The sequence below is a fragment of the Cibotium barometz genome, chromosome 33 (genome assembly GCF_041138505.1).
Source record: "Cibotium barometz isolate CiBa-2024 chromosome 33, ASM4113850v1, whole genome shotgun sequence".
In the NCBI taxonomy this organism is placed as follows: domain Eukaryota; kingdom Viridiplantae; phylum Streptophyta; class Polypodiopsida; order Cyatheales; family Cibotiaceae; genus Cibotium; species Cibotium barometz.
Window position 1 is genome coordinate 25455741 of NC_141078.1, and position 23498 is coordinate 25479238.

A 23498-nucleotide genomic window follows, 5' to 3' on the forward strand; every position below is an offset into this window, starting at 1 on the left:
CAACGAGGCAGCTCTCTCTACATGAGCTTCATGGACAATCTTAGGTGTTTCACTAAGCAAAGTGACATGGGTCTTTGGTTCATGTGGCCCCACTGCATGTGACCTCACTGAAAGATGCCTTGTCTCGCCACAAGACAACTCAATAGGCAAGGTCTTTTGGCTTGCATGCCGACCAATGTCCCCATGATGTACATACTTGGAATCCATATGGCCTTCAACATGCATGAATTTGTTTCCTCTTGTGCCATGAGGAGTGGATGCATGGCGAGAAGCGACTGATACTTCTTCTTTATGCAAAAATGATCTCAACCTTTGAGAGGCTGGGTCTCCATGCTTCAAACGGGGTGGATTCTTGAACATGAGTTATCCATCCTCTCCGTCTCTTAGGTCACCCTTTCGGATAAGATAAGAGAGTGCCAACTCCCTTGGCTTCTTGCCCACTTCTTGAGCCATAGACTCAAAAGTCATGTCCACCATAGCATCAGCTTTCTTGGCTTCTATGACACTTTGTACATGGGGGTCCTCATGCAAGAATTTCAGCTCTTGCTCTTTTGCCTGCAAGAGCCTCTTCATGTGCTCCAACTCAGCCCTCAATGCATTGGGCTCTTCCTCATGCATGGGTTCTTTATCACGTGATGGCTATCCCATGAATGAACTGTCATAGGCTCTCTCAAGAGGCTTATGCCTTAAATGCAATGCATCGGAATCTCGTGAAGGACTTGATTGGCCCCTCGAATTCGGCACTTCCAATGGGTTGCCCTGGCTGTCCATTGAGTCAAGTGTTCGTACTTGCTTCTGATCTCAAAACTCCTTGTCTCCTCTTGAGAAGAGAGACGACCGGGCTCTAATACCAATGTGACCGCTCCCTACAGGAGGCCTACAGATCGGAAGACAATATACCCATATTTAGAACACTTAATTTAACTGATATTAAACAATGGAGACAACATCAGCAACATAAATACTGGAAATACTGAAAATACACATGACACCAGCACTGGGGCCAGGAAGGGCCGCCTCCCCCTCAATACATTATGTATTTCTTGGAGTATTTATATGTACAAGTATCACGGGCTTGATAGGCTAGATTTCTCCACCAGGGAGTGAAAACAACCAAACAAACTGGTTTAAGTCGATGAAGATGTGTTGGTCGGAGTAGCCTCAAATCACAGGCTCATTCCCACCTTCACTGGGTGGACTCCTGCCTTTCATTGGTCTTCCGGGACCGTGCACCAACAGGCACGCCCGTACCAACGCAGGCCAAGGGGTACACCGCGGAGAGAACATGGCCTGGTTCTCCCCAATGAGCTTTGCTCCTAAATTCCCTGGTGAGTCAAACCTTCACTGGCTCTCAGAAGCTCTGAGAGCGCGGTTAACAACACCACACAGGGAAAAATACTGACCACACCGAGAAGAACATTCCTGAGCATGGTCAGCATATACATGCTTTGCTCCTGCACTACACAACTTAAAGAATTCTCTGAATTTAAATTAACAAATTTTAGAATTACACAAATGAGAAAACATGAGGGCACCTGGTACGGTGAGTACAATCTAGGTACAACAGGTACAATTTGTAGCGGATACAATCAGGCACATCAGGTACAATCAGATAGTATTCAGGTTTTGTACTTGCAGCAGGTACAACAAGTACATTAAATGCTTCACACGTGTGCAGGTACAACCAACCAAGTACTATGCAGGTACTGTACTTGCAGTAGGTACAGCAAGTACATTAAATGCTTCACACGTGCAGGTACAACCAGCCAAGTACTATGCAGGTACAGTAGGTATATTAGATGCTCCACACGTGTGCAGGTACAACCAGCCAAGTGCTATTCAGATTTTGCAGTAGGTACTGTACTTGCAGCAGGTACAGCAGGTGCTGTACTTGCAGATTCAGTACATGGGCAGCAAGTTCAGGCTGGTTCAGAGCAGGCAGGTACAGTTTTTAGCAGCCTTACAGCACTGAGCACACGTGTGCAGGTGGGAGGTGGCAGGTACAGCAGGTACTTCAGCCGTACAGCACACAGGCAGCTTGTTCCATTCAGGTGGGCACCAGGCGAGTACAAAAATGGAGTAGAATACCAGGCGATGGAGAGAGAAAGAGAGCAAGCGATGGAGAGAAAAATTCAGCCACCACCCATGTGGGGCATAAAATATTAATATTTCATGCAATACGTTTTTTAAAGGTTATAAAGCCTTAAAACCAATTTAATACTATGGGCACCATCAAAAGAAAATGTCTAGCCCCTTTTTAAAATGTGTGTGAACACATTAGCTTATAAACATTAAAGTTAACCATAGTTTATGGAAGGGCCAAAATGGAAATACTTACCACCTGTTCACACGTCACACCACCGAGTGAGCAAACAGCACTCCATGGTACACTGGGGGCGTCCCCGTCCAATGTACTGACACAACATAACAGGCAGACACACGCAAACAAGTCATGCAAAAACAAATTTATGCATGCAGGCATAAATGCATGTGCACATTAATGGACGAAATCTCCCTTTTATGAAACTTGTACAAGAAGTTCATGTCAGGTACAAAACTGGCACGACAGAAATATAAAAATATGTCCTGGTCTTCGTATGGAGTGACAGTCCCATAGGTAAGACGCCATCCTGGCCATACACGGGTGGCACCAATAGGCTCCCGTCCATACAGCACGAAGCAGGTCTCACACGGGTGGCACGAGACTGGTTCGCGTCCATGTGATGCAGCACTGGTCACACACGGGTGGCACTAATCTAGCTCCCGTCCATGTGACACCAAAAGACTAGCCCTTTAACATGGGACATTGGCCTGGCCCCATGTGAACACGGCACAAATCTGGCTGGTCTATGGAGTGACAATCCCATAGAAGTGGCTCTAGAAATGGAGATGGACCAAATGGTGACAGCCTCTCATGTCCAGCCTACTGGCCCCGAGTGTAGACATCAGTCCCCTACCATGAAGTGCCAGTCCACATGACCATTGGTGTAGACATAAGTTCCCTGGCATGAAGTGTCATGTCCACACAATGAAGTCCGTCCATAGGTCCTGAAGCGTAGAGAATGTTCAGCTAGTGACCCCCCCCCTCCCTAAGCAGTTGACCACAAATGAAAATCTTCCAAGTGTGCTGCTAGGAGTTGTGTATACTCCTAGAAATATACCTCATCCATTCATTTAGCATCCGTGGGTGAATAATTTTTGAATTTCACAAGGTAGCGTCTTTGAAGTTTGCCACTTGCAAGCTTATGCTTCTTGTGAAACACAATGTGCTCATCCACTTCAGGTGGATATTCCATAACCGGCTCTTTAGGCTTCGGCTCCACATATTTGCGCAAGAGACTTACATGAAATGCATTGTGTATCTTCCAATGATTCGGCAAAGCCAACTGAAGAGCCACTTCATTGATCTGCTCAATGACTTTGAATGGTCCATAGTACCTGGTAGAGAGCTTAGGACACATCCCCTCTTTCCTAGGCCTTCTTCTAAGTCTGGCTTTCTCGTACTTCAGCAATACCCAATCATGCTCTTTGATGTCCAATTGCCTTCTATGCTTATCTGCAGTCTTTTTATGCTTCTCTTGAGAACACTCAATGGCTGTCCTTACCTGTGCAAATGCAATATCAAGGTCCCTGACAAATTCATCGGTGGCAAATATCTCATCATTTGTACGAAGGATGGGTGGCAATAAAACTTTTCCATACATGATCTCAAATGCGGCCTTTCCTGTAGAAGCATGCACTGCGTTGTTATATGCAAATTCCACAAGTGGTGAATACTTCTCCCAAGAACTTTTTTGATCGGCCACATAGCATTTAAGCAAATCTAATATGGCTGAATTTGTAGCTTGACTTTGTCCATCCGTTTGAGGATGATATGCTGATGAAAAATTCAGCTTAGTACCCATATTGTCAAAAAGAGCTCTATGGCTGAGTTTGTAGCTTGACTTTGTCCATCCGTTTGAGGATGATATACTGATGAAAAATTCAGCTTTGTGTCCATATTGTCAAAAAGAGCTCTCCAAAAGAGACCTGTTGTCCTAGGATCTTTGTCCCCCACAATTGACTTGGGCATACCATGATGCTTAAACACCTGTGACATAAACATTCTAACCTATCAACTACTTATTTGCTGTACCAATTCTTTTTATTTGCTACTTTCCTTAGTGCTAGGCTTCATTATGGCTGAGTCTGCTCTACATTTCCGGAGGTTTGACAGAAACTCAGTACGAAGGGCTTTGTGTGAATATATGCTCTTGTGTGTGTGTGTGTGTTTGTGTGTGTGTGTGTGTGTGGAGTGTGTGTGTGTGTGTGTGTGCTGCTGCTGCTGCTGCTGCTGCCTGTGCCGACTGCCCTGCTGACCTGTGCGCCCTCCCTGCTTCTACCTGTGCTAGCTGCCCCGCAGACCTGTGCGCCCTGCCTGTTGCCTGTGAAGCGCGACCTGCTTCCCTGGTTGCCCCGTCATCAGTCGCCGCCTTCACTTCTGCTGTATCTAATTGCACTCTGCTCCATGTTTCCCGCCTTCATTTGCCCTCTTATCTTTTTCCCTCACCGGCCTTTTTCCAGCCTGTCTACTGCGCTTACTGCCCCGCCTATTACCTTCCTTTACCCGCTACCTTTGCCTCTCTCCTAGCTCTTCTATAATCTGGTACTGCTGCTCTTTTTTTCCTTCTTGTCTTGTCGTATTTCAATCATGGCTTCAGATTTGGATGTTTGTACATATGCTCGAAAAGAAAGACCTACAGATGCTAAGCGCCGCCCATCAGAGCCTGCATCACAAGATGATGAACTTACTATGGAAGCTCAGTACGTCTTTGACACCCTTAAGGATGACTTTTAGCAGTCACGACAGGAATGGGGCAAACCGGTTCCAGAGGTCACGTACAAATTGAAATTGCCGTCCCTCGTGAATCCTCTCAGGAAGTTGTCTCAAACTGCAGTTATAATTTTCTTTCCAGGAAAAATCCCAGCGGCCAGTGATGTCGCACAGTGGATTAAGTCCATCCTTGGAGGATGCTTTGTAGAGGGAGTGTATTTTGCTTCCAGAGGCTTTTATGAGGTGCATTTATCAGATGCTTCGTGCAAGCAGAGGCTTCTTGAATTCTCTCCCTTGTTTTACGAGAAGCAGATGGTACATGCTATGCCCTGGTCCCCAAACAAGGATTATCAAAGTCTTATACGACATCATTGTCCTGTATGGGTTCAGATTGTTAACTTCCCGGACTATATGCGTGAAGAGTTGCCTGGCCTGGCTGCTTCTTTGGGACAGGTCATTTGTCCTCCACGCCCCATAGGAAACCGTAACAGGTACTGCATTCTCTGGGACACTGATACACCTACCCCTCCTTCTATTGCAGTGGAAGTTGAGGGAGTGCAATTGGGAAAAAAGTATTTTGAATTGAAGTGGGGTGTGTTTGCAGGAGCTTGTTTTGCCTGCCACAAGTCTGAGCATCTAGCCTCTGAATGCCCAATGGTTCTGCATCAGCCCCCTCCCAATGCCTTGCCGCCCCAAACACGGGAAAAGAATGAGAATTTGCAAGCTAAGACAGCAAATAGAAATGGAGCAAAGAATGACGAACCAATCAATCAGGTGCAGTCACTTGCTGGAAAAGGAAAAGATAAAGGAAAAGAGAAGATGAAGGAATCTGTTGGGATTGATCAGGATGGTTTTCAACAACCTAAGAAGGTGGTTGTATTGAAGCAACGCCCCCTTCAATCTCGTCAATGGGATGCTTCTTCTCCCTCACCAGGACAGGCTTCTACTTCAGCTCCTGTCCTTCAAAATTGGGTGGGGGTTTTGAAGAAGGGCATCCCCATATGTGATTCAGAAGAAGGGGAGAATGCTATGTCTTTCATGGGTCATGAAGGAATGCAGCCCATGCAGGCAGAGGCTTTGCCTCTCTGATGTCTTGTTTTTATATCTGATACTTTGCTGTAAAATATTGTTTGTTTGCAAGAGCATAATCAACACTCCATGGTTGGTCATCATGTTTATTTTGGCGGTTATGATATATATTATGCTGGTACCACTACCTACTCAGGTGTATGCATACTGGTTAGACATGAGTTGGAGCCTCAGTTAGCCTTCAATGACAGCAGTGGCAGATGGATGGTCATACAATGTAATGTCAATGGTGATATTAGAGTTTACATCAGTCTATGCTTCCCAGACCTCTGCCATGAGGGCTTCATTATGGGATTCTTTATGCAGATATCCATGGAGATCCAATGCATTCATCTGTGGAGATTTTAATAATTCCCCTCTGCCAAGAGATAACACCACTTCAAGATCTCATATGCTATCATTGGAAAGGCAGAAATGGGACAGCATGCTTCTTTTTGTGCAGGCTGAAGATTTATGGGTGCTTCTCCAAGGGTCAGTGCCTGGATATACTTTTCATCATAATGCACTTACTACATACTAGGCAAGGCTTGACAGATGGTATTTGTTTTACCCTCAACAATTTACAGATTTTAGCTCTCATCTCCTTATAGATTTCTCATTGGGCTTGTCAGATCATGCCCCATTGTGGATGAATTTGCAGCTTGGCATGCCTCTGGATGATTTGCCACCCCTCTCTAGTAGATTATTGCATGTTAATCAGGTTTATTTCCGACATCACTATTTCCGGCAAATGATCAGACTTGCAATTCATCCCTTGCCTTTGCATGCCCAAGAGGACATGAATTATGCTTGGGACAGCTTTGTCTGAAACCGACCTGACGGGTGGTGAAACAAACACTCGCACATAAAACACTTCAACGCCATTGAGGACCTAGAGAAGGAAAACAAACAGGGGAAGCTAGAGTGCTCCTGCAAACAGTACATGGACACCGATTGGCCCCAAAACGCAGTGGCGCCCCTTGCGGTATTTCTTTAATTGATTATAAGAGCTTTGATTACAATAAAGCTGGAAACTCAGCCGTCATAGTAAAACTCCTGAAGCCTGCAAAGAATCTGCATCATGGCTTCTTGTCCACTCGGCATCCACAAACAAATCCAGCTATTTTTCACATCGAAAGACTCTCTCACATTGAGTCTGCATACAGAAGCTTTCTCCCATGATCAGGGCTGCCACAACCATCCATAGCCTCTCACACTATGAACAGCATCACACCCTGACACATCGAGTACTTTTGCATCACAACAGAGACTCCCAAACTGTCTCTCAAAAGAGAACTCGTATCACAGCACATCATACCATATAGTCGACACACCTGTACCAACCCTCTCTACCTTCCAAGGGTACTATCCATCTCTGTCATGGATTCCCTGTCCCCTGCCCAATCAGTAGCAAGGCTGTACCAAACATGTGTCCATTCCTGTACCTTCTGCCTGCATGTGACCTATCTCCTGGAGAAACCCAAAAACATGTTTTCTCGAGAAACCTACGACCTATTTCCACATGAAACCGTTAGGCTTGTTTCCCTTTGAAACTTCTGTCCTGTTTCCATACAGAACCATTCATGGCGCCATTCAACAACAGTGCCAACAACGGCATACATCAAGTTACCTGTTCCCTCATGAAACATCTGGCAACATAGAGATGCCCATATCTGTAGGTCCCCATGTTCCTTTCTAGCAGGAAGAAAACAATCTCCTCCATGAGCATGCAGCCATGCGAGCTTGCTTCACTCCCATGCCAAGAAACATAACCAAGTGACCTGTACTTGCAGCCAATAACCCAAGTACAAAGCTGAATTTGCAGCCAAACAAAAACAGCCCATAAACAGTCCTCAAACTGATCTCAAAACAGTCCCGAGCATTGCTCATGTTCATAGCCACATGAACTGCCACGAAACAGTCCATAAACCCTTTCCAAAACAGTCCCGAATCCAAAGCAAAGAGAAGCTGAAAGTTCCATCAGTTGAACGCCATCGACACGATGTCTATGTTCATGAAAAACCAGCCCCTCCTTTCTGCAAAAGCACGCCGTCCTCGAAAAAACACACGCGTGCAGCCACCTATCAGAACAGGACAATACCAGCAGCCACCCGTACCAAATAGTGTGCAGCTGCCTCCTGTATTAGCTGTCGTACAGCAGCAGCATGTACCAGCTGTACCTGTCCGTACACATGTGCATGCAGTCGCACACCTGTACCTGCAGTCGTACACCTGCCTGCGCCGCCTGAATCTGTAACTGCAGCCACCTGACCCGCAGCTTCCGTACATTGTACCTGCAGTATCCGTACACTGTACCTGCTGCAGCCGTACAGATCTGCACGAGCTCTTTTGTGCGCAGCCAACAATCAGCAGCCAACATATATGCAGTCGACTTCTCCTCCCTTCCACGCATGAGAACTAGCACGCTTTCCAAAAAGCTAGAGAGAGAGAGTCATGGACCTCCAAAAGTGGAATAGCCTCTAAAAATTACCCTAGGGGCCTCCCAAGGTTTTGAAACCTTTATAACATTAATTTTTGGCCACCAAAGGTTATAAAACCTTTTTAAATTAAAGTCTCTTTACCCCCTTCACACTTGGGGTTGTCCACACATGGGCTTCCTTTTTGACTCCAACCTAATGCCATTCACACTGTCCACCATGTCCCCGTGCACACCTGCATACTGTCCAGAGAAAAACACAGGGTCGCGACATTGTCTCTCGTATGCATAATGTCATTAGGGAGTATGGCAACTGGCATATGACTGAATGGAGAAATGAGGTTAAATGGGCAAAAAGGACAGCACAACAATTGACTGAATTTTCTCAGTTAAGGCCTCTCTCTGATTCAGAAAAGGATTCCCTTTCACATGCTCAGTTTAAATTGACTGTATCAGAGGAAATTGCACAAATGGCAGATTAGGGCAAGAATGAAGCCCCTCATGGATAAGGGCTGCTCATCAAAAGCCTTTTTTCAGGGCTTGCATGCTACTCGAAAGAAAAACTCATGCCCAAGGGTAAGGAAGCTAGATGGCTCTTGGACACACTCTTTCTCTGATCTCCAAGATGAATGCCAGAATTATTTCCAGAAATTATTCTCCGCTCCTAGTTCCCCATCAAATCAAATGACTGAGGCTAGGACTGAATTTCTCCAATATGTTTCTGGAATAGTGGAAATGGATGATGCTCTTACCTTGGAGAGACCTTTTACTGACACAGAACTTGATAATGCATTGTTCCACCTCAGCAAATACAAGTCCCTGGCTGGGATGGCCTTACGGTGGAATTTTATATTTCTTTTTGGGATGATTTGAAAGAAGTCCTTTTGCAAATGATCAATGTTGTCTGGCAAGAAAATCAGTTGCCGCACTCTTGGAAGCATGGCATAGTCAAACTTGTGCCCAAAAAACATCTGTGTGACCATATGTTAGATTGGAGGCCTATTACTTTGATGCCTGTTGTTTACAAACTCATACCAAAATGATTGTGCATAGGCTTCACAGGATACTGGATGCAGGACTTCATCCTCATCAGTATGGGTTTGTGCCGCGAAGACAAATCCATGACAATATATCCAATGCCTTGACTGCAATTGAATATGCTAAGTATTCGCATCAAGATCTGCTTATATTGCAGGTGGATATTGCTAAGGCATTTGACACTGTTCAATGGGATTTTATCTCTCAAATCATGACCAAGTTGGGCTTTGGTCCCAAGATGGCAAATGCAGTTTACTGGCTTTATTCTGGCTCTACTTCTCAGTGCATTCTTGGGGGTCATCTGTCTCGGTCATGGACATTGGGTCGATCAGTTAGACAGGGCTGTCCTCTTAGTGCTCTCTTCTATGCCATTGCGACCCATCCCCTTTTAATGTATCTTGATCATCTTACAAACACAGGACAGATGACTGGTCTTAAAATCCCTGGGGCTACATCTTTTCTGGCACAAGCATATGCTGATGATTCCTTCTTTATGTCACAGAATTCTTCCCGGGAAGTTCAAATGCTTATGACCACTCTTTCATTGTATGGCTTGGCAGCGGGATTGCATGTCAATTTTGACAAATCTAAATTACTTCCCCTGAAACAATGTGACTGGCATTCTATTCTTTGGCCGGGTCAGGTGGTGCATTCCAAAGATGTAGTCAGGCATTTGGGATATCCCATAGGATGACATATCACCAAGAAGCAGCAGCTAAAATGGATCTTCCAAAGACTTCAACATAAACTGGAATACTGGAAGATTTCTACTTGGCCTCTTTATGTCAGGCTCAGCATAGTACAGTCCATTGTAATGTCCTATGTCCAGTTCTATTTGCCTTTGTTGCATTGTCCTCCAGGGATATTTCAGCCTTTATGTCTCAAGCTATGGAGATGTTACGGAGGACAAAAACTGCTGTGAAAGCATTGAGACTGATGAAGATGGAAACGGTGTGCTCTCCTAGGATGCATGGTGGACTTAATGTCCTCAATATAAGATGTCATGTACTTGCAAGGAAGGCGACTATGCTGCATACTTTTTTCCGCCAACAGCAACCATGGACTTGTATGCTAGCATCCATGTGTTGACGTCAACATGAGGACTTGTGCTTATGGTCATTGGATTACTGATCATTGGGAGGTTGTCATTGGGAGATTTGTAGGGAAGAGACCTGGGTGTCCTTTCTCTACTGCTCTGATACTTGACTGGAAACAAGTACTTTCTAAGGTCAAATGGGCTCTTGATAATTGCTCGGGGACAAACTCAATGAGGAAAGAAAGTATTCATTGGAGTGCCATCTTTGACATTCCACTCGCTTTACAGGAACCTGTTCGGGCATACAATCTCATGAAATTGGGAATTAGATACATACATGATGTGGTAGATGATGAGGGCTATGTCTTATCTTTTCCTCAGGCCACTGCTTTCTATGCATTGGGAATGCATCATAGGTCTATATGGAAGAAAATTGCTGATTTATTACATCCTTTTCTACCTGTTCCTCCTGTGGTTGACACAGACAGGCTTACGGATTGGCAATTGCAACCCTCTGCTACATGCACTCATCCCGTTCCTCTTCCTGCCTTAACCTCCATCAAAGCTTAGAGGCTTCTTCAGCCTGCTCCATGGATTCAGCAACATGCTAATTCTCTGTGGCATATAAGGAAGCCCCTCTCATGGTGGCGGAAGAATCTCGGGATGTTATGGAAGTGTAAAATGCCATTGAAACAAAGACTTTTTCTTTGGAGATGTATGACAGGCACATTATCAGTGGGGGTCACACTTGCTAAACGTCGCATTGCACCATCCACATGTTTAAGATGTCAGGCTCTTTCAGAGACTGTTCTTCATTTGCTTTGGCACTGCCCGTGTTCTAGGATCCTCCTCAGGAGAATTTCAGATTATCTTCGGCTCCGTTTCCCGAGTCACAGATTTGGGAAACATTTCTGGCTCTTTGGCAGATTTATGAGGTCTTTGTCTCAATACTCACTATTTCTCTCTTGGGTGAGATATTGGGCTCTTTGGACAATCTGGAGTGAGCATAATTCGGCATACTTGGGTCGGCAGATTCACAAGTCATATGAATCTTTCCGAGCCTCATTGCGGCAATCCTTATATGATGCCTGCCATGAGGGTGATATGGATGCTTCTTGCATAGAGCTTTTCTTTTTATGTTTCTGATCTTTGGGATACTCTCCATTTCGGAGACCTCCCATCATGTAAATTTATGAGCATATAAATATACTGCACTGGATATTACCAAAAAAAAAAAGTGTGTGTGTGGAGTGCATGTGTGAGAGCATATCTTGATATAGAGTTTTCTACACCCACTATTGGGCACTGATGACGTTAGTGGGGATGTGGTAGTATCTAGTCCATACTATGCATAATGGAGTTGATAGTTATATAGTCTTGTGGGTTGACTACCATGAGTATATAGCATGCACGTTCCTAAAAGGTGAATTTGGGTATGTTCCTGTATTCATCTAGGTATATATATATATATTCTAATCATATGCTCAGCTTTTATGGTCTTTTTGACAGGGAAGCATTGAGCTTGCTTGCTAAACTTGTCCAGAATAGTCCATATTGCATCATTGCCATACTGTGCACGAGGCAAATCCATTATAAAATCCATGGCAATGCTTTCCCATGGCTGGTTTGGAACTGGCAAAGGTTGAAGCAAACCGGGAGCCTTTTGTCTATCAAATTTCACCTTTTGACAAGTGATACATGCACGTACATGTGCCTCTATGTCCTTCCGGCTGGGTGTAAATCAAGCTCATTTTCTTTTCCTTCATCAGCTCTTTTAGCTATAGTTAGCCTCTCATTCCTTCTGTGTGAGTTCATAATTTGTTTCCTTCTCTGCAGAGCGGCTTGGATTTGGTTCATCAGAGACTTCCCCCTTAGCTATATCAATTGGGGGTAGTCTGTAATATTGGACCTTTTATAACTCTTCCCCCTAGTCGTCTATAAACTTTTTACGTAAGTCAACTGCACCGCTCAATCAGGTGTGTCGTAGGCATTATGCCTCTATGACCAGCATATGGAGGAGTATGGCACTCATCCAAAACCTTTTGCCTCATGTCTGACAGCACACATAGGCAATTATCTTTCATAAGATAATCCTGTTTGATCACATATGTGGCATGTGCATGACCAGCCATCAAATCAGCCCAAATAGTGGCAAAATCACCCGTGAGCCGGTAGAGATGACCATTGCCGCTTTCCCCGTGAGGGCTCTTCCGCTAGAGTCCCCAGGTGGGGCTCCCAAGATCCTGGGACAGCCAGTGGACTATATTTTCTTCCGATGTCTGCAGATGGAAGGGACTGACATTTTTGAGGAGAGAGTTGCCCCTGGTCGGGTATGTGTGGTTTTTCACCACTCTAGGTCCTCTATGCCAGATAATGGCATGATGATCTTCTCTTTCCCCTCCAGTGCAGCCCCGGGGACAAAGTGGGATCCCAAGACGGTGGCAGTTGCTATCAAGGCAAGGCAGTCGAGCTCTCCCAGCACCTCCAGGATCTTCGCATCATCAACATTCTCACCCATTTCTGGCCTTTGGCTAGGATAGATCTTGGAGGTTCTGCCCATCGAGGCCAAGATGGGGAGATAGTAGTCTCCAGCTTGGAGGTGCTGCTTTTTGTTTTCATGCATACTTCTGTCGCGGTACCTCTTCCCCCCTCTTACAGATACCTCTATTGTGATCGATGGAATCCGGAGCATGCATACGCTCACGCTCGTACAGAGTGGCGCCACATGGAGGACATGATTAGTGCCCACCTAGCGCGCCTTCACCCCTGCACGGATTGTGATTATTTTGCGTCTAAACCCTCTCCCGAGACTCTTCGAGTGGAGGGCAGTTGCGCTAGTGCCGCATCACACAGAGTCTGATATGTGGATTGTTACATGGAACATTCAGGGTTTAGGGGGGCCTCAGTGCTTTGAGAGACGAGGTGTCCTACGAAACGAGCTCCAGAGAGCCATGGTTGGGGAACCCATAGGCATTTTATTCCTCCAGGAGCACCACCTCTCAAAGGGACACACCCACTGATGCGGGAAGATTCTTCCAGGCAAGAGTCACACTTTTTGGTCCCCAATTTTTGGCCCCTCTAGGATGCGGGGAGGGGTGTGTATTTCTGTCAGTGAGTAGCTATTGCCGGCAATGACTGGCTAAGGAGTCATCATCCCGGGGTGTGCAAAGTGGATTACCATCATTATTGGAGAGGATAGTGTTGGCTTCCTCAACGTTTATGCTCCGAACGCTGTTGCAGATGTGATAGAATGCACAACGGAAGATGGAAAGTGGAAACATAGGAGAGAGAGTGAGAGAGAGAGATGGAGAGGAAACACAGGTGTATACCTGCTCTCAATATCACCAACCAAGAATACAAGTCCCGAGCAACAGGGGAGAAGGCCTCGTATGTGAGGGACTGCCGGCAAACAATGCTAAGCAATGAAAAAGAGTGAGGGAGGGACTGGCTATATATATGCCCATGTAGGGGCAGCTGACCAGCTCTCCACGGCTAGGATAAAATGTCCAAGACTCCATAAAACGGAGAAAATATGAGAAAAATGATGTGAGGGGTGACCAGCCTCTGAAGCTAACCTGGTCAGCCCTAAAGGCTAAAAATAGGACACCACACATGAAGCCATCAGCAAGGGGATGATGTCTAACATCCCCTCTCAACATCGGATGCTGAGTGAACTTCAAGAAGCTAGAGACGTCGTCCTTGATCATAGATGAAAGACTGTAGCAACAGGTACCAAGAAAGCTCAACACCACACAGGAAGCCATCAGCAAGGGGTTGATGTCTAACATCCCCTCTCAACATCGGATGCTAAGTGAACTTCAAGAAGCTAGAGACGTCGTCCTTGATCATAGATGAAAGACTGTAGCAACAGGTACCAAGAAAGCTCAACAAGCGATCTCCTCAGCAACTCAGCTACAAAAGCAACAGAACAAGCTGCCAGGTACACCGCTCCTCTAAAAGAAAACATCCATGTACGTTGCGACGTGCTTCTCCAAATAATGGATCCAAATCCAAGTGTAAGAACACTCCCCGAAGTCGAATGTTGTGTTTCTAGCTTGGAGAAGGTATGAAAAACCTCAAAACCAATCAAGATCAGATCTTGAAGATAATCAATCTTGGGAGAAGCAGGCTACTCCTCACTGGAACCCTGCCCAAACTCTGTAACAAGAGTTGCCAAATGCTGAAAAGAAGCATCATTTGAAAAGGTAAGCATCGCAAGATGTAAAGACTCTATAGAAAAGATGGGGTCCATCTGCTCAAACTCTATACCATGAGTTGCCCAATGATGTACATAAGCGCACGCCACTGAGGTGGGTATCGCCAGATGAAAGGACTCCACATCCCCCTTTAAAGATGTTGTCTCGTACAAGCCCAACTTGATTCTGATCCAAATCCAAAAAACTTTGGAAGTACCAATGTGTCCTAGGTACGGTTAGCAACCACAGATCCAAGCATCCCACCGGGTCCAAAAAACCATCCTCCAAAACAACAAACTTGCACACTACAGCAAGCCCAATGCAAAATTGGCAGGGGGAGGGGCATCCTCAGAAGCATCAGAAAGAGAGGCAGAGGTAGACTCCTCACAATGAGGAAGGGAAGCACGAATATAAACTGCAATGGTAACAAGGTCCTCAAAAGCATCACTGATAGCAGAAGACTCTTCCATAAGTAGAGTTAGCAACAAACAAGTGATCCATGTGAAAGGATCACACCTCACAGGCAAAACACCCTCCTTTCTTTGCAAACATTGCAAAGAACACAGGCTCGGACAAAATAAACTTTGCTCAGGATCTCTGAAAAAGATCACTACTCTCCTCCAAAATTTGTAAACTCCTGTCATAGAATAAAGTCTCCATAGATACAAAACAGCTCCCGAAATTGATCCTCAAGTGAAGTAGTTGGAGATGGGCCCCCTCTTGAGTGTAGAAAACTCCTTTGGGAAGCAAAATGCAGCCAAAACACTGCTGTCCAACAAAAAAAAACAGCAGTCCACTGCCAACAGAAGGCAAGGAACATGAAGAAACCGGGTAACTGTGTAAGCCAGGAACAAAACACAAGTATAAAACGCTGACTGAAATCAGAAATTCAGTGTCCTCTTGAAGTACTGAACTGCCTCCAAAGCCACAATCCACACAAAACCCCCTCTGCAAGTGATATGTGTCCACTGGAGAAGAAAACACAGCCAACCAGAGGGCTGCAAACCTGAAAATTCAGGCCAACCCACCTCATATGAGGAAAAACGCTGAAGAGAAGGTACCTTTGGGTTCAACGGATGAAGCCCAAGTGAAGGTAGAGCTACCAATAGAAATCAGTCCAGAAAACGCAGCAACTAGGGCTGGAAATCTGAAAATACAGAGGTAACAGGGGAAGTGGATAGGTCAGATTCTGGAAAACGTAGAAGAGATAGTTACCCCAAGCCTCAGATCAGCAAACAGCATCAGAAAACTTGTAGGAGAAAAAACCAAGATGGAAAGTGGAAACACAGGAGAGAGAGTGAGATGGAGAGGAAACACAGGTGTATACCTGCTCTCAATATCACTAACCAATAATACAAGTCCCGAGCAAGAGGGGATAAGGCCTCGTATGTGAGGGACTGCAGCAAACAATGCTAAGCAATGGAAAAGAGTGAGGAAGGGACCGGCTATATAGATGCCCATGTAGGGGCAGCGGACCAGCTCTCCACAACTAGGTTAAAATGTCCAAGACTCCATAAAATGGGGGAAATATGGGGAAATGATGTGAGGGGTGACCAGCCCCTCAAGCTAACATGATCAGCCCTAAAGGCTAAAAATAGGACACCACACAGGAAGCCAGCAGCAAGGGGATCATGTCTAACAGCAGGTAGAGCCCTCTTTTGGAGCTCAGTACGGCAGGCCCTCCCCTAGGCTGACTTTGGTGCTTGGGCGGTGACTTCAACATGATAGAAGCAACAAAGGACAGACTTGGGGGTGGCACGGCCGCGGTTTCAGGAGCAGAGTACTCAGCCTGGCAGGAGATGATTCTTGTAGTCAAGGGACAAGACCCTTGGCATCTTCCAGAGTTTGGGCGTAGCCCTGGGAGCCTTCGCTTCTTGAGATCAGATAGGAGCACCACCGGCCCCAACCACTCTAGACTTGACAGATTTTATGTGGATGAGGGGGCTTGCAATCAAGGGGGTATGATTGACATTTTGGCAAGCGCTTCTTTTCCTGACCACGCCCCGATTATTTTGTCCTTAGAGGACCCTTGGAGGCATGACAGGCAGGCGAGCTCGAGAATCCCAGACAGTCTCGTTCAGGACCCAGAGATTTGCAGCAGGATAGAGCAGATATGGGTGGGATTGGATTTTCTTTCAGGCCCTGCTGCGCGCACTGTGGATGAGGGTTTAGGGGAGATCAACTGTTTCTTGCAAGAGGCAGCCCAAAGCCGATTAGAGGGTTTCCAAGAGGAGGAGAGGAGTTGTCTTGCCTCTCTTCAACAGCTTCAGGAGAGGTCCCCGGATAGCCAATGGATGGAGAGTTAGCTTGCTGCCGCTCGCACGGAGATTAGATCCATAGAGGAGAGGAGGGTAGAGTACAGGTATCATGCCAAGGCCTCTTTCTGGATGTAGGCAAGCGATAGAGTCACATGGGATTTCTTTGAGATAGCCGGCCCCCACAGGAGGAGAGATGGTATTCGCAGGTTGTGTGGCTAGGATGGAGCTATTGTTTCAGATCTCTCCCAGGTGAGAGCCATCGCCATGGACTTTTTTCGATCCCCCCTCACTGCCCATGCTGTCCTTGGTTGTTGTCCGCCTTGTACTCGTAGGTGGGTCACACACCACACACGTGCACCCGTACACGCATGCGCACGCATGTACACTTTTTTTGGGTGAAAACCACTATATTGGAGAACCCTCAAAACGAGAGGCTCTCATTAAAGTACATCTAAAAACCAGTGGAAAATCACTTTGTAGTTTTGCCGATCTGTTGCAGCTCAAAACTATCATGCAATGATTGACGTAATGATCGACGGAAGTAAATATACTTGTCGATTCGAGGTTGTGCAAACACCTCATAATTACGATCCACCCATGTTTTCTATATAATGTCACCCCACGGAATCTTATTGTCATATATGAAGATAGACGATTCAAAAACTCCCTTGTGTTAGTGCAAAAACCATAGTAAATGAACAGTACTCTCCATTTGATGATGGCACCACAAACAATTTGGGGCCACAATTTTCTGTTTCGCCACACTTATGTTTTTCTAAAATGCTATGTTCTATTGCTTCACTGTACAAAGAGAGAAGTCCACAAAAAAGAGGCAAACTTCTTAAAGAGCAGTCACAGAATCTAAAAGCACTGAAAAAACAAAGCCAACTGGCCATCATCAATTTGATCTAGGTGGATGGAGTCAAACAAAGATTGATGCAAGGATTGACGAAAGTAGAGATAGCGTGCAATCCTTACGGAATGAAAAACCAATTGTTTTCTTGCATGCCATATTGTCCACAAAGCCCAATATCTAGTCCAATGCACGCGCGCACACGCGCACAAGGTTGGTAAGCTTGATATTACGATTTTTACATACTAAAATATGGATACATCTTATAGTGGAGGAGAAGGTTTTTGAATATAGGCATGCTATATGCTTTACAAAACATCAATACATGTTTTAGATAAAATAAGATAAGAAGGGTTTTTATGTAGCAACTTATGTGTTTTCAATATACGAAATATTTGATATAGTCATGCTGCCTGCTTTTCAAACCAATAGAAAGGGTTCTTTAGTGGCAACTTATATGTGTTTTCCGGCATACAAAATGCATGTGTGCACAGCACAATTTGGTGAAAGGACGTTGCTGTGGATGGATTTTATCATTTGCAGGCTATTGATGAGAAGATACGAGAGCTGTCGAATTGCCATGTTGTATACTCAGGCATTGAAATTCCGAAGGTGTAATCAACACTAATATTATATGTATGTGTATATGTAGACATATACATGTATCTATATGCATAGCTTGATTCTGTATCTTTTTGCAGAAGGAAGCAGGCGTTCCTCGCAGACCTTTACGAGTTGAGGACATACCAGGACTGAGTAAAATCACATTTACATTTTTAAGTTCCAACTCTAAGCTAACCAAAGTTTTGGGTGTCCGTTTCAAAGGTCATAGCTGCTTTGAATGTGGCATTGGTTAAACTTGTGCTATTGACGCTTGCTCCTCAACATGTTGCTGTTATTCAGAGGATGCAGGGTGGGTGCCCGAGCAGTGGGGCAATAGTCGGATTCGTCTCATAAACTCACCCACGGAGGGCCCTCCGACTCGACAAGCTTTGCATGGTTTCATGCGTACTTTGCTGAAAGTAGGATTCATATTTGTAAATGTTCTAGAGACAGCAATTGTTTCAATTTCTTCTCTTTGCAAAAGAGAAACCAATTCCTAATTGCTATCATGCAGGCTGTTATTGAGCATGCAGATGCATGGCCATTCAAGGAGCCTGTAGATCCTCGTGAGGTGCCCGACTACTATGACATCATCAAAGATCCTATAGGTGAGTATGAAAGCAAATAACACCATCATGTAACATGCACATGTGCGAACACCCCCCCTAAGCACATTGATTTGTGTATTCACATGTATGATCTTAGCACACTTGTGTCAGCACAGTACCTGCACAATTTTTTGGGTCTTTCAAGTACCCTTTTAGCAAAATGGATTTCAGAGGTTTTCTGGATTCTTTATAGATCTGAAGACGATCAACAGAAGGCTAGAAAGTGATGTCTACTATTTGACCCTGGACATGTTTGCTGCGGATATGAAACGAATGTTTGCGAATGCTCGGACTTATAACTCCCCTGATACTATCTATTTCAAATGCGCCAACAGGTATTTTGTTGTGGGATGTTGAGGCATTATTCAAGATCAAGGTTGTTATAACAATTTGTTATTATTGCAGGCTGGAAGTGTTCTTCATCAATAAGCTACAGGCAGGTATTCAGACTGTGAGTCGGCAATAGCTTGGTTAGCCAACTTGATGAGTCAGGGCATTACACAAAAATTGAAGGCAGTAGGAGCCTGTCATGGTGTTGGTGGTCCCATTTACGATGATAAATAGATGTAGTTCACAGGTCAAAAGCAAATTATTTGTTGGAGCATAAGACCCAATTATGGGTGGTTGCTTTGCAAACCTGCACTAAAAACAGGAGGAGAGAACCCCCTTTAAACGTGTTTTGGAGCTTGTTTGTGCTCAACTTCTCGATGGGCAAGTTGGAGGGGTGGTATGCTGCTGCATTTGTACCCTTTTAAAGATAAGATGGACCTATTGAACCATGCGGATGGCTGCTGCATTATATACCCTCTAAAGGTATGATGTCCACATTGCTATTTGGCAGACTTGCACAACGAGCCTCTGGTTGTAGAGAGAGCCAATACAAAAGGATGGATGACTCGTCCTAACAAGAGAGAGAGAGTTTATTAACGTTTCCGAATGACTGAAAAGGGCTTCTGAGTCCAAAATTCGAGTATATCATGCATTGTTTTTCATTTGCTTCTATATTGTGTGGGGTTTGTATTAGGCACCTCTAGTTTTTGTACATTCTACACATCAGCTTCTGGAATGAAGGCGATCCTTACATGTCAGCTTCTGGAATGCCATATTCTAATCAGGCATCGCCCTCCGGAGGACCGTGACGGCCGGGAATGGTCCCCAGTCAGACCATTCCAGCTGTAGGCTCCTGGCTACGCCGGTCGCCTGACCAGCTGGAATGGTCCTCCCGGGGACCATTCCCTACTCTGTCTATATCTTCCAATTCTCCAAGTCCTTTCAAATGTCCCAAAACTTTCAGAATTGTGAAATCTTCAAGATTTCCATTTCTTTCAATTTTCTCAAATTGAACATTGTGCTCAAATTTCTGAATCTCGAAATCCTCCAATTCTCGACAAAAATAACAATTTAAAATGGGTTTTTTCTTTAGACGTTTTAAAATTTAAAAGTAATTTAATCCTCAAAATTTTCTATTTTGTTGAGTCTCGTAATCTCTTGGCAACTACTTAAGTCTCTATTTAATTTTATCCATACAGAGTACTCCCAATTTAAATTATTATGCGTCAATTTATCTGTTCTAAATTTAATGAAAGGCCAAATTTTGTTGAACTAGCTAATATTGAGTTCACGGAAAGGTCTTCTAATTCCTGTTTGCTAATTTCCAGCTTGTTCATTTCACAAAAGGCTACTATCTCTTATTGTGCTGCTCACATCATTATCCTCAATGTTGCTTCTTTGATCAGATTGGGGATTCATTATGATCAGCTACATTATTACTCATTAGTTGAGTATTGGGAGCGAGGAGATTTGTTTCTATGGGAGATTGTAGATGTTGTAATTAAGGATGGAATTTGTAAGGAATCATTCTTAGTGATGATGTGTTATTGAATCCTTTGCAACTAGACTTGACCATAAACTTTAGCCATCGCAAAGGCAGGATTCAAGGGCGTGAGTATAGCCAGTTTGGGTAGTGTTTTGATTGTCCAAACGAGTACAAATCAGACCAGTTAGATGCGGACAAGATTGTGTTTTAAGTCAGTCGACTAATCCTCTGGATGCACAGAATAGCATAGGTTGAAAATTATTCAGAGCATGAGAAGGTTTGTAGAACTAGAGTCACGGTTAGCAAACAAGACATTATATCAACAGTTCATACAGTTTTGTATAGACAGATTTGAGTTTGGACCTGTGTATTCGTTGTATATATTCATGGTTTCCAATATACCATAGTTTCAGTCTATTGCATTGTTTATTATATGCTTTCAATTCATTGTGATCAGTTTAAATAGTTTATAGTCAATTCATACAATAGTTCGTCTATTCCATTCTTTGTTGTGATTAGTGTTAATTAGTTTGTCATCAACTTGTAATGAGTATTAATGCTAGTCTAGCTTTTGGAATCATGTTTCATTGGTGTCAAAGCCTCCAGCTAGCCTTCTCTCTACTAGTGTTCATTAGTTTGTTATCAACTTGTAATTAGCATTTATCATAGTCTAGCTTTTGGAAACATGTTACATTGGTATCAAAGCGTATCTAAGCCTCGATCTAGCCCTATCTACTAGTGTTTTGTGTTAGTTGGTCTTATGTTTGCTTTTTGCATTTGAAGCTGTACATTAGGGTTTGCAAGCAAGTCTGTGCTTTAGGGTGTTCACTACTAGCTTTGTCGTGTAGGATTCATGTTAGGGTCTTGCATAGGTATTGTTAGAATCTCGATGTGTATGTGTCACGTTTAGGTCAGAAGCAAGAATATGCCATTCTTGAAAAGCAGTACATTAAAAGCTTCGATTTCAAAGCAGCTCCTAGAGCTATTTCATAGAGATACCAATAGAGGGGCGGTTGCTAGAGGAGGTTAAAGTGCGTCTCTCCAAATCCAATACAGAGTAGGATGTGGTTTTTGTTGTTGTAGCAATTCCCATGGCAACAGATGTGGTAGTAGAGGGGCAAGAGGGGGGAGTAGAGCCTATAGCTTGCATGGGTATAGAAGTGCTACAACTTGCATTGGTATAGAAGTGAAGCAAAGGTGCATCATGTGACTTAGTGCTCCATGTTTAGCACGCTAGGATGTCGTGTGTATGCAGTGTCTACATGACCATAAGCTCCAATTGCTTGAAAGGTAGGGTGAGTATAGCTAGCATTTTGGCTGCTGAAAGGTTTCAAACTAGCTACCCATGGATCTGCCATGTGTGTACATGACCATAAGCTCCAATTGCTTGAAAGGTAGGGTGAGTATAGCTAGCATTTTGACTGCTGAAAGGTTTTAGACTAGCTACCCATGGATCAGCCATGTGTGGATAAGTTTATGCACTTTTTATAGAGTCCTGGGGGTGTGCCCAACTTGTCTGTTCGAAATTAGCTGGCGGACTAGCCATCAAGATGCATATAAAAGAGCAAGATGAGGATCACTTATAGCATGGAGGATTAAGGGTTGTAGAGGCAAAGTCAACCAACAAATGGAGCGTCTATTAACAGTTTGTACAATTATGTTATAGACATATTGAAGTTTGGATTTGGATGCCCATTGTATATATTCATGTTTGGTAATATATAATACTTTAGGTATGTTAGTCTTGTCTATTGTGTTCTTGTATTTCATTGTGATTATTATTGGTTGATCTTTAATTTGTAAATAACTCGTGTTAATCCTAAAATAGATTCAATAATTATGTTATACATCTCGTTTGATGATTCCAGGAGCAAATAATGGAGGAGGAGGATTGTAGATGTTGCAGTCATGGGACACTTGAATGAGTGGACATGGCTTGATTACAACAAGATGAAGATTGCCATGTTAGAGGAGAAGGAGAGGATTGAGGCACATCTCTAATCAATCAATGAAGGTTGGAAGAAATTCAAATATACTATCATTACTAATAATTTGAGTGATACGAGGTGTCACATAATTAATATTCTAGGTTTTTGCCTTGGCACAAACTTTTTGCCTGCAAGGCAACTAATGACATAACAATTATGTATGATATACAATGGCTCCAATTGCAACAGCATGGTGATGATAAAAGAGTTTTGAAACATTTTTGTGAACTCCTTGTACTAATTCGTTGAAGTTTCTCATGGAGGAAATCTGAGGATTAAATAGAATTAAGTCCATTATGGATGATGTGATATGCATAGTTTCTTTCTTTGAGAAGATGCACCAAGCTTTGGCTATCTTTCAATCCCATGCCAAAAATACATTTTAGAGTTCATATTTGTATTTATAAATAATAAATTTATGATGTACAAGATGATGTTTGGTAATTAGAGAACTTAAAGTGCATTATAGTATAGATTAATTAATGTGACATTAATTGATTAGTATGAGGTACATTTTGATTGATAAAATATAAGTAAAGTGAAACATTGAATCCAATTTAAAGGGTATTTGTGATACGGATCCAATTCTAAGAAAATAGAGTAAAAGGAACTTGCAAGAAATTGATTAAATCAAACCAAATAACTCATTAAAAAGCACAAGTTCACAATATTCAATATTTGAGTGAATAACAAATAATACTTAGCTCCAAAAATCACGACTTTAACATTGGGTGCAATCATCCCCCTTCATGTGTGGTCTCTTTCCACACATGAGTATTTAGGC

The 23498-nt window shown here is 43.8% G+C and overlaps 1 protein-coding gene across 5 annotated transcripts in view; it reads left to right on the forward strand.

The window, feature by feature from the left end:
* HAG1 (histone acetyltransferase of the GNAT family 1) overlaps nt 1–19933 on the forward strand; it is an 86471-nt gene extending 66538 nt beyond the window's left edge. Inside the window, exons 8-13 of one of the 5 annotated variants that reach the window (XR_015261851.1) lie at nt 18243–18311; nt 18401–18475; nt 18603–18721; nt 18817–18910; nt 19104–19245; nt 19316–19933. Coding sequence is in view for 2 of the 5 variants with exons in the window: in XM_086773096.1 (XP_086629222.1) it covers nt 18243–18311; nt 18401–18455; nt 18603–18721; nt 18817–18910; nt 19104–19245; nt 19316–19376 (540 nt within the window). In the remaining 3 variants the exon portion in view is untranslated. The remainder of the gene's footprint in view (nt 1–18242; nt 18312–18400; nt 18476–18602; nt 18722–18816; nt 18911–19103; nt 19246–19315) is intronic. The other 4 variants (XR_015261852.1, XR_015261850.1, XM_086773096.1 and 1 more) reach the window with 4 other exon arrangements.
* Nucleotides 19934–23498: the final 3565 nt, after the last annotated feature.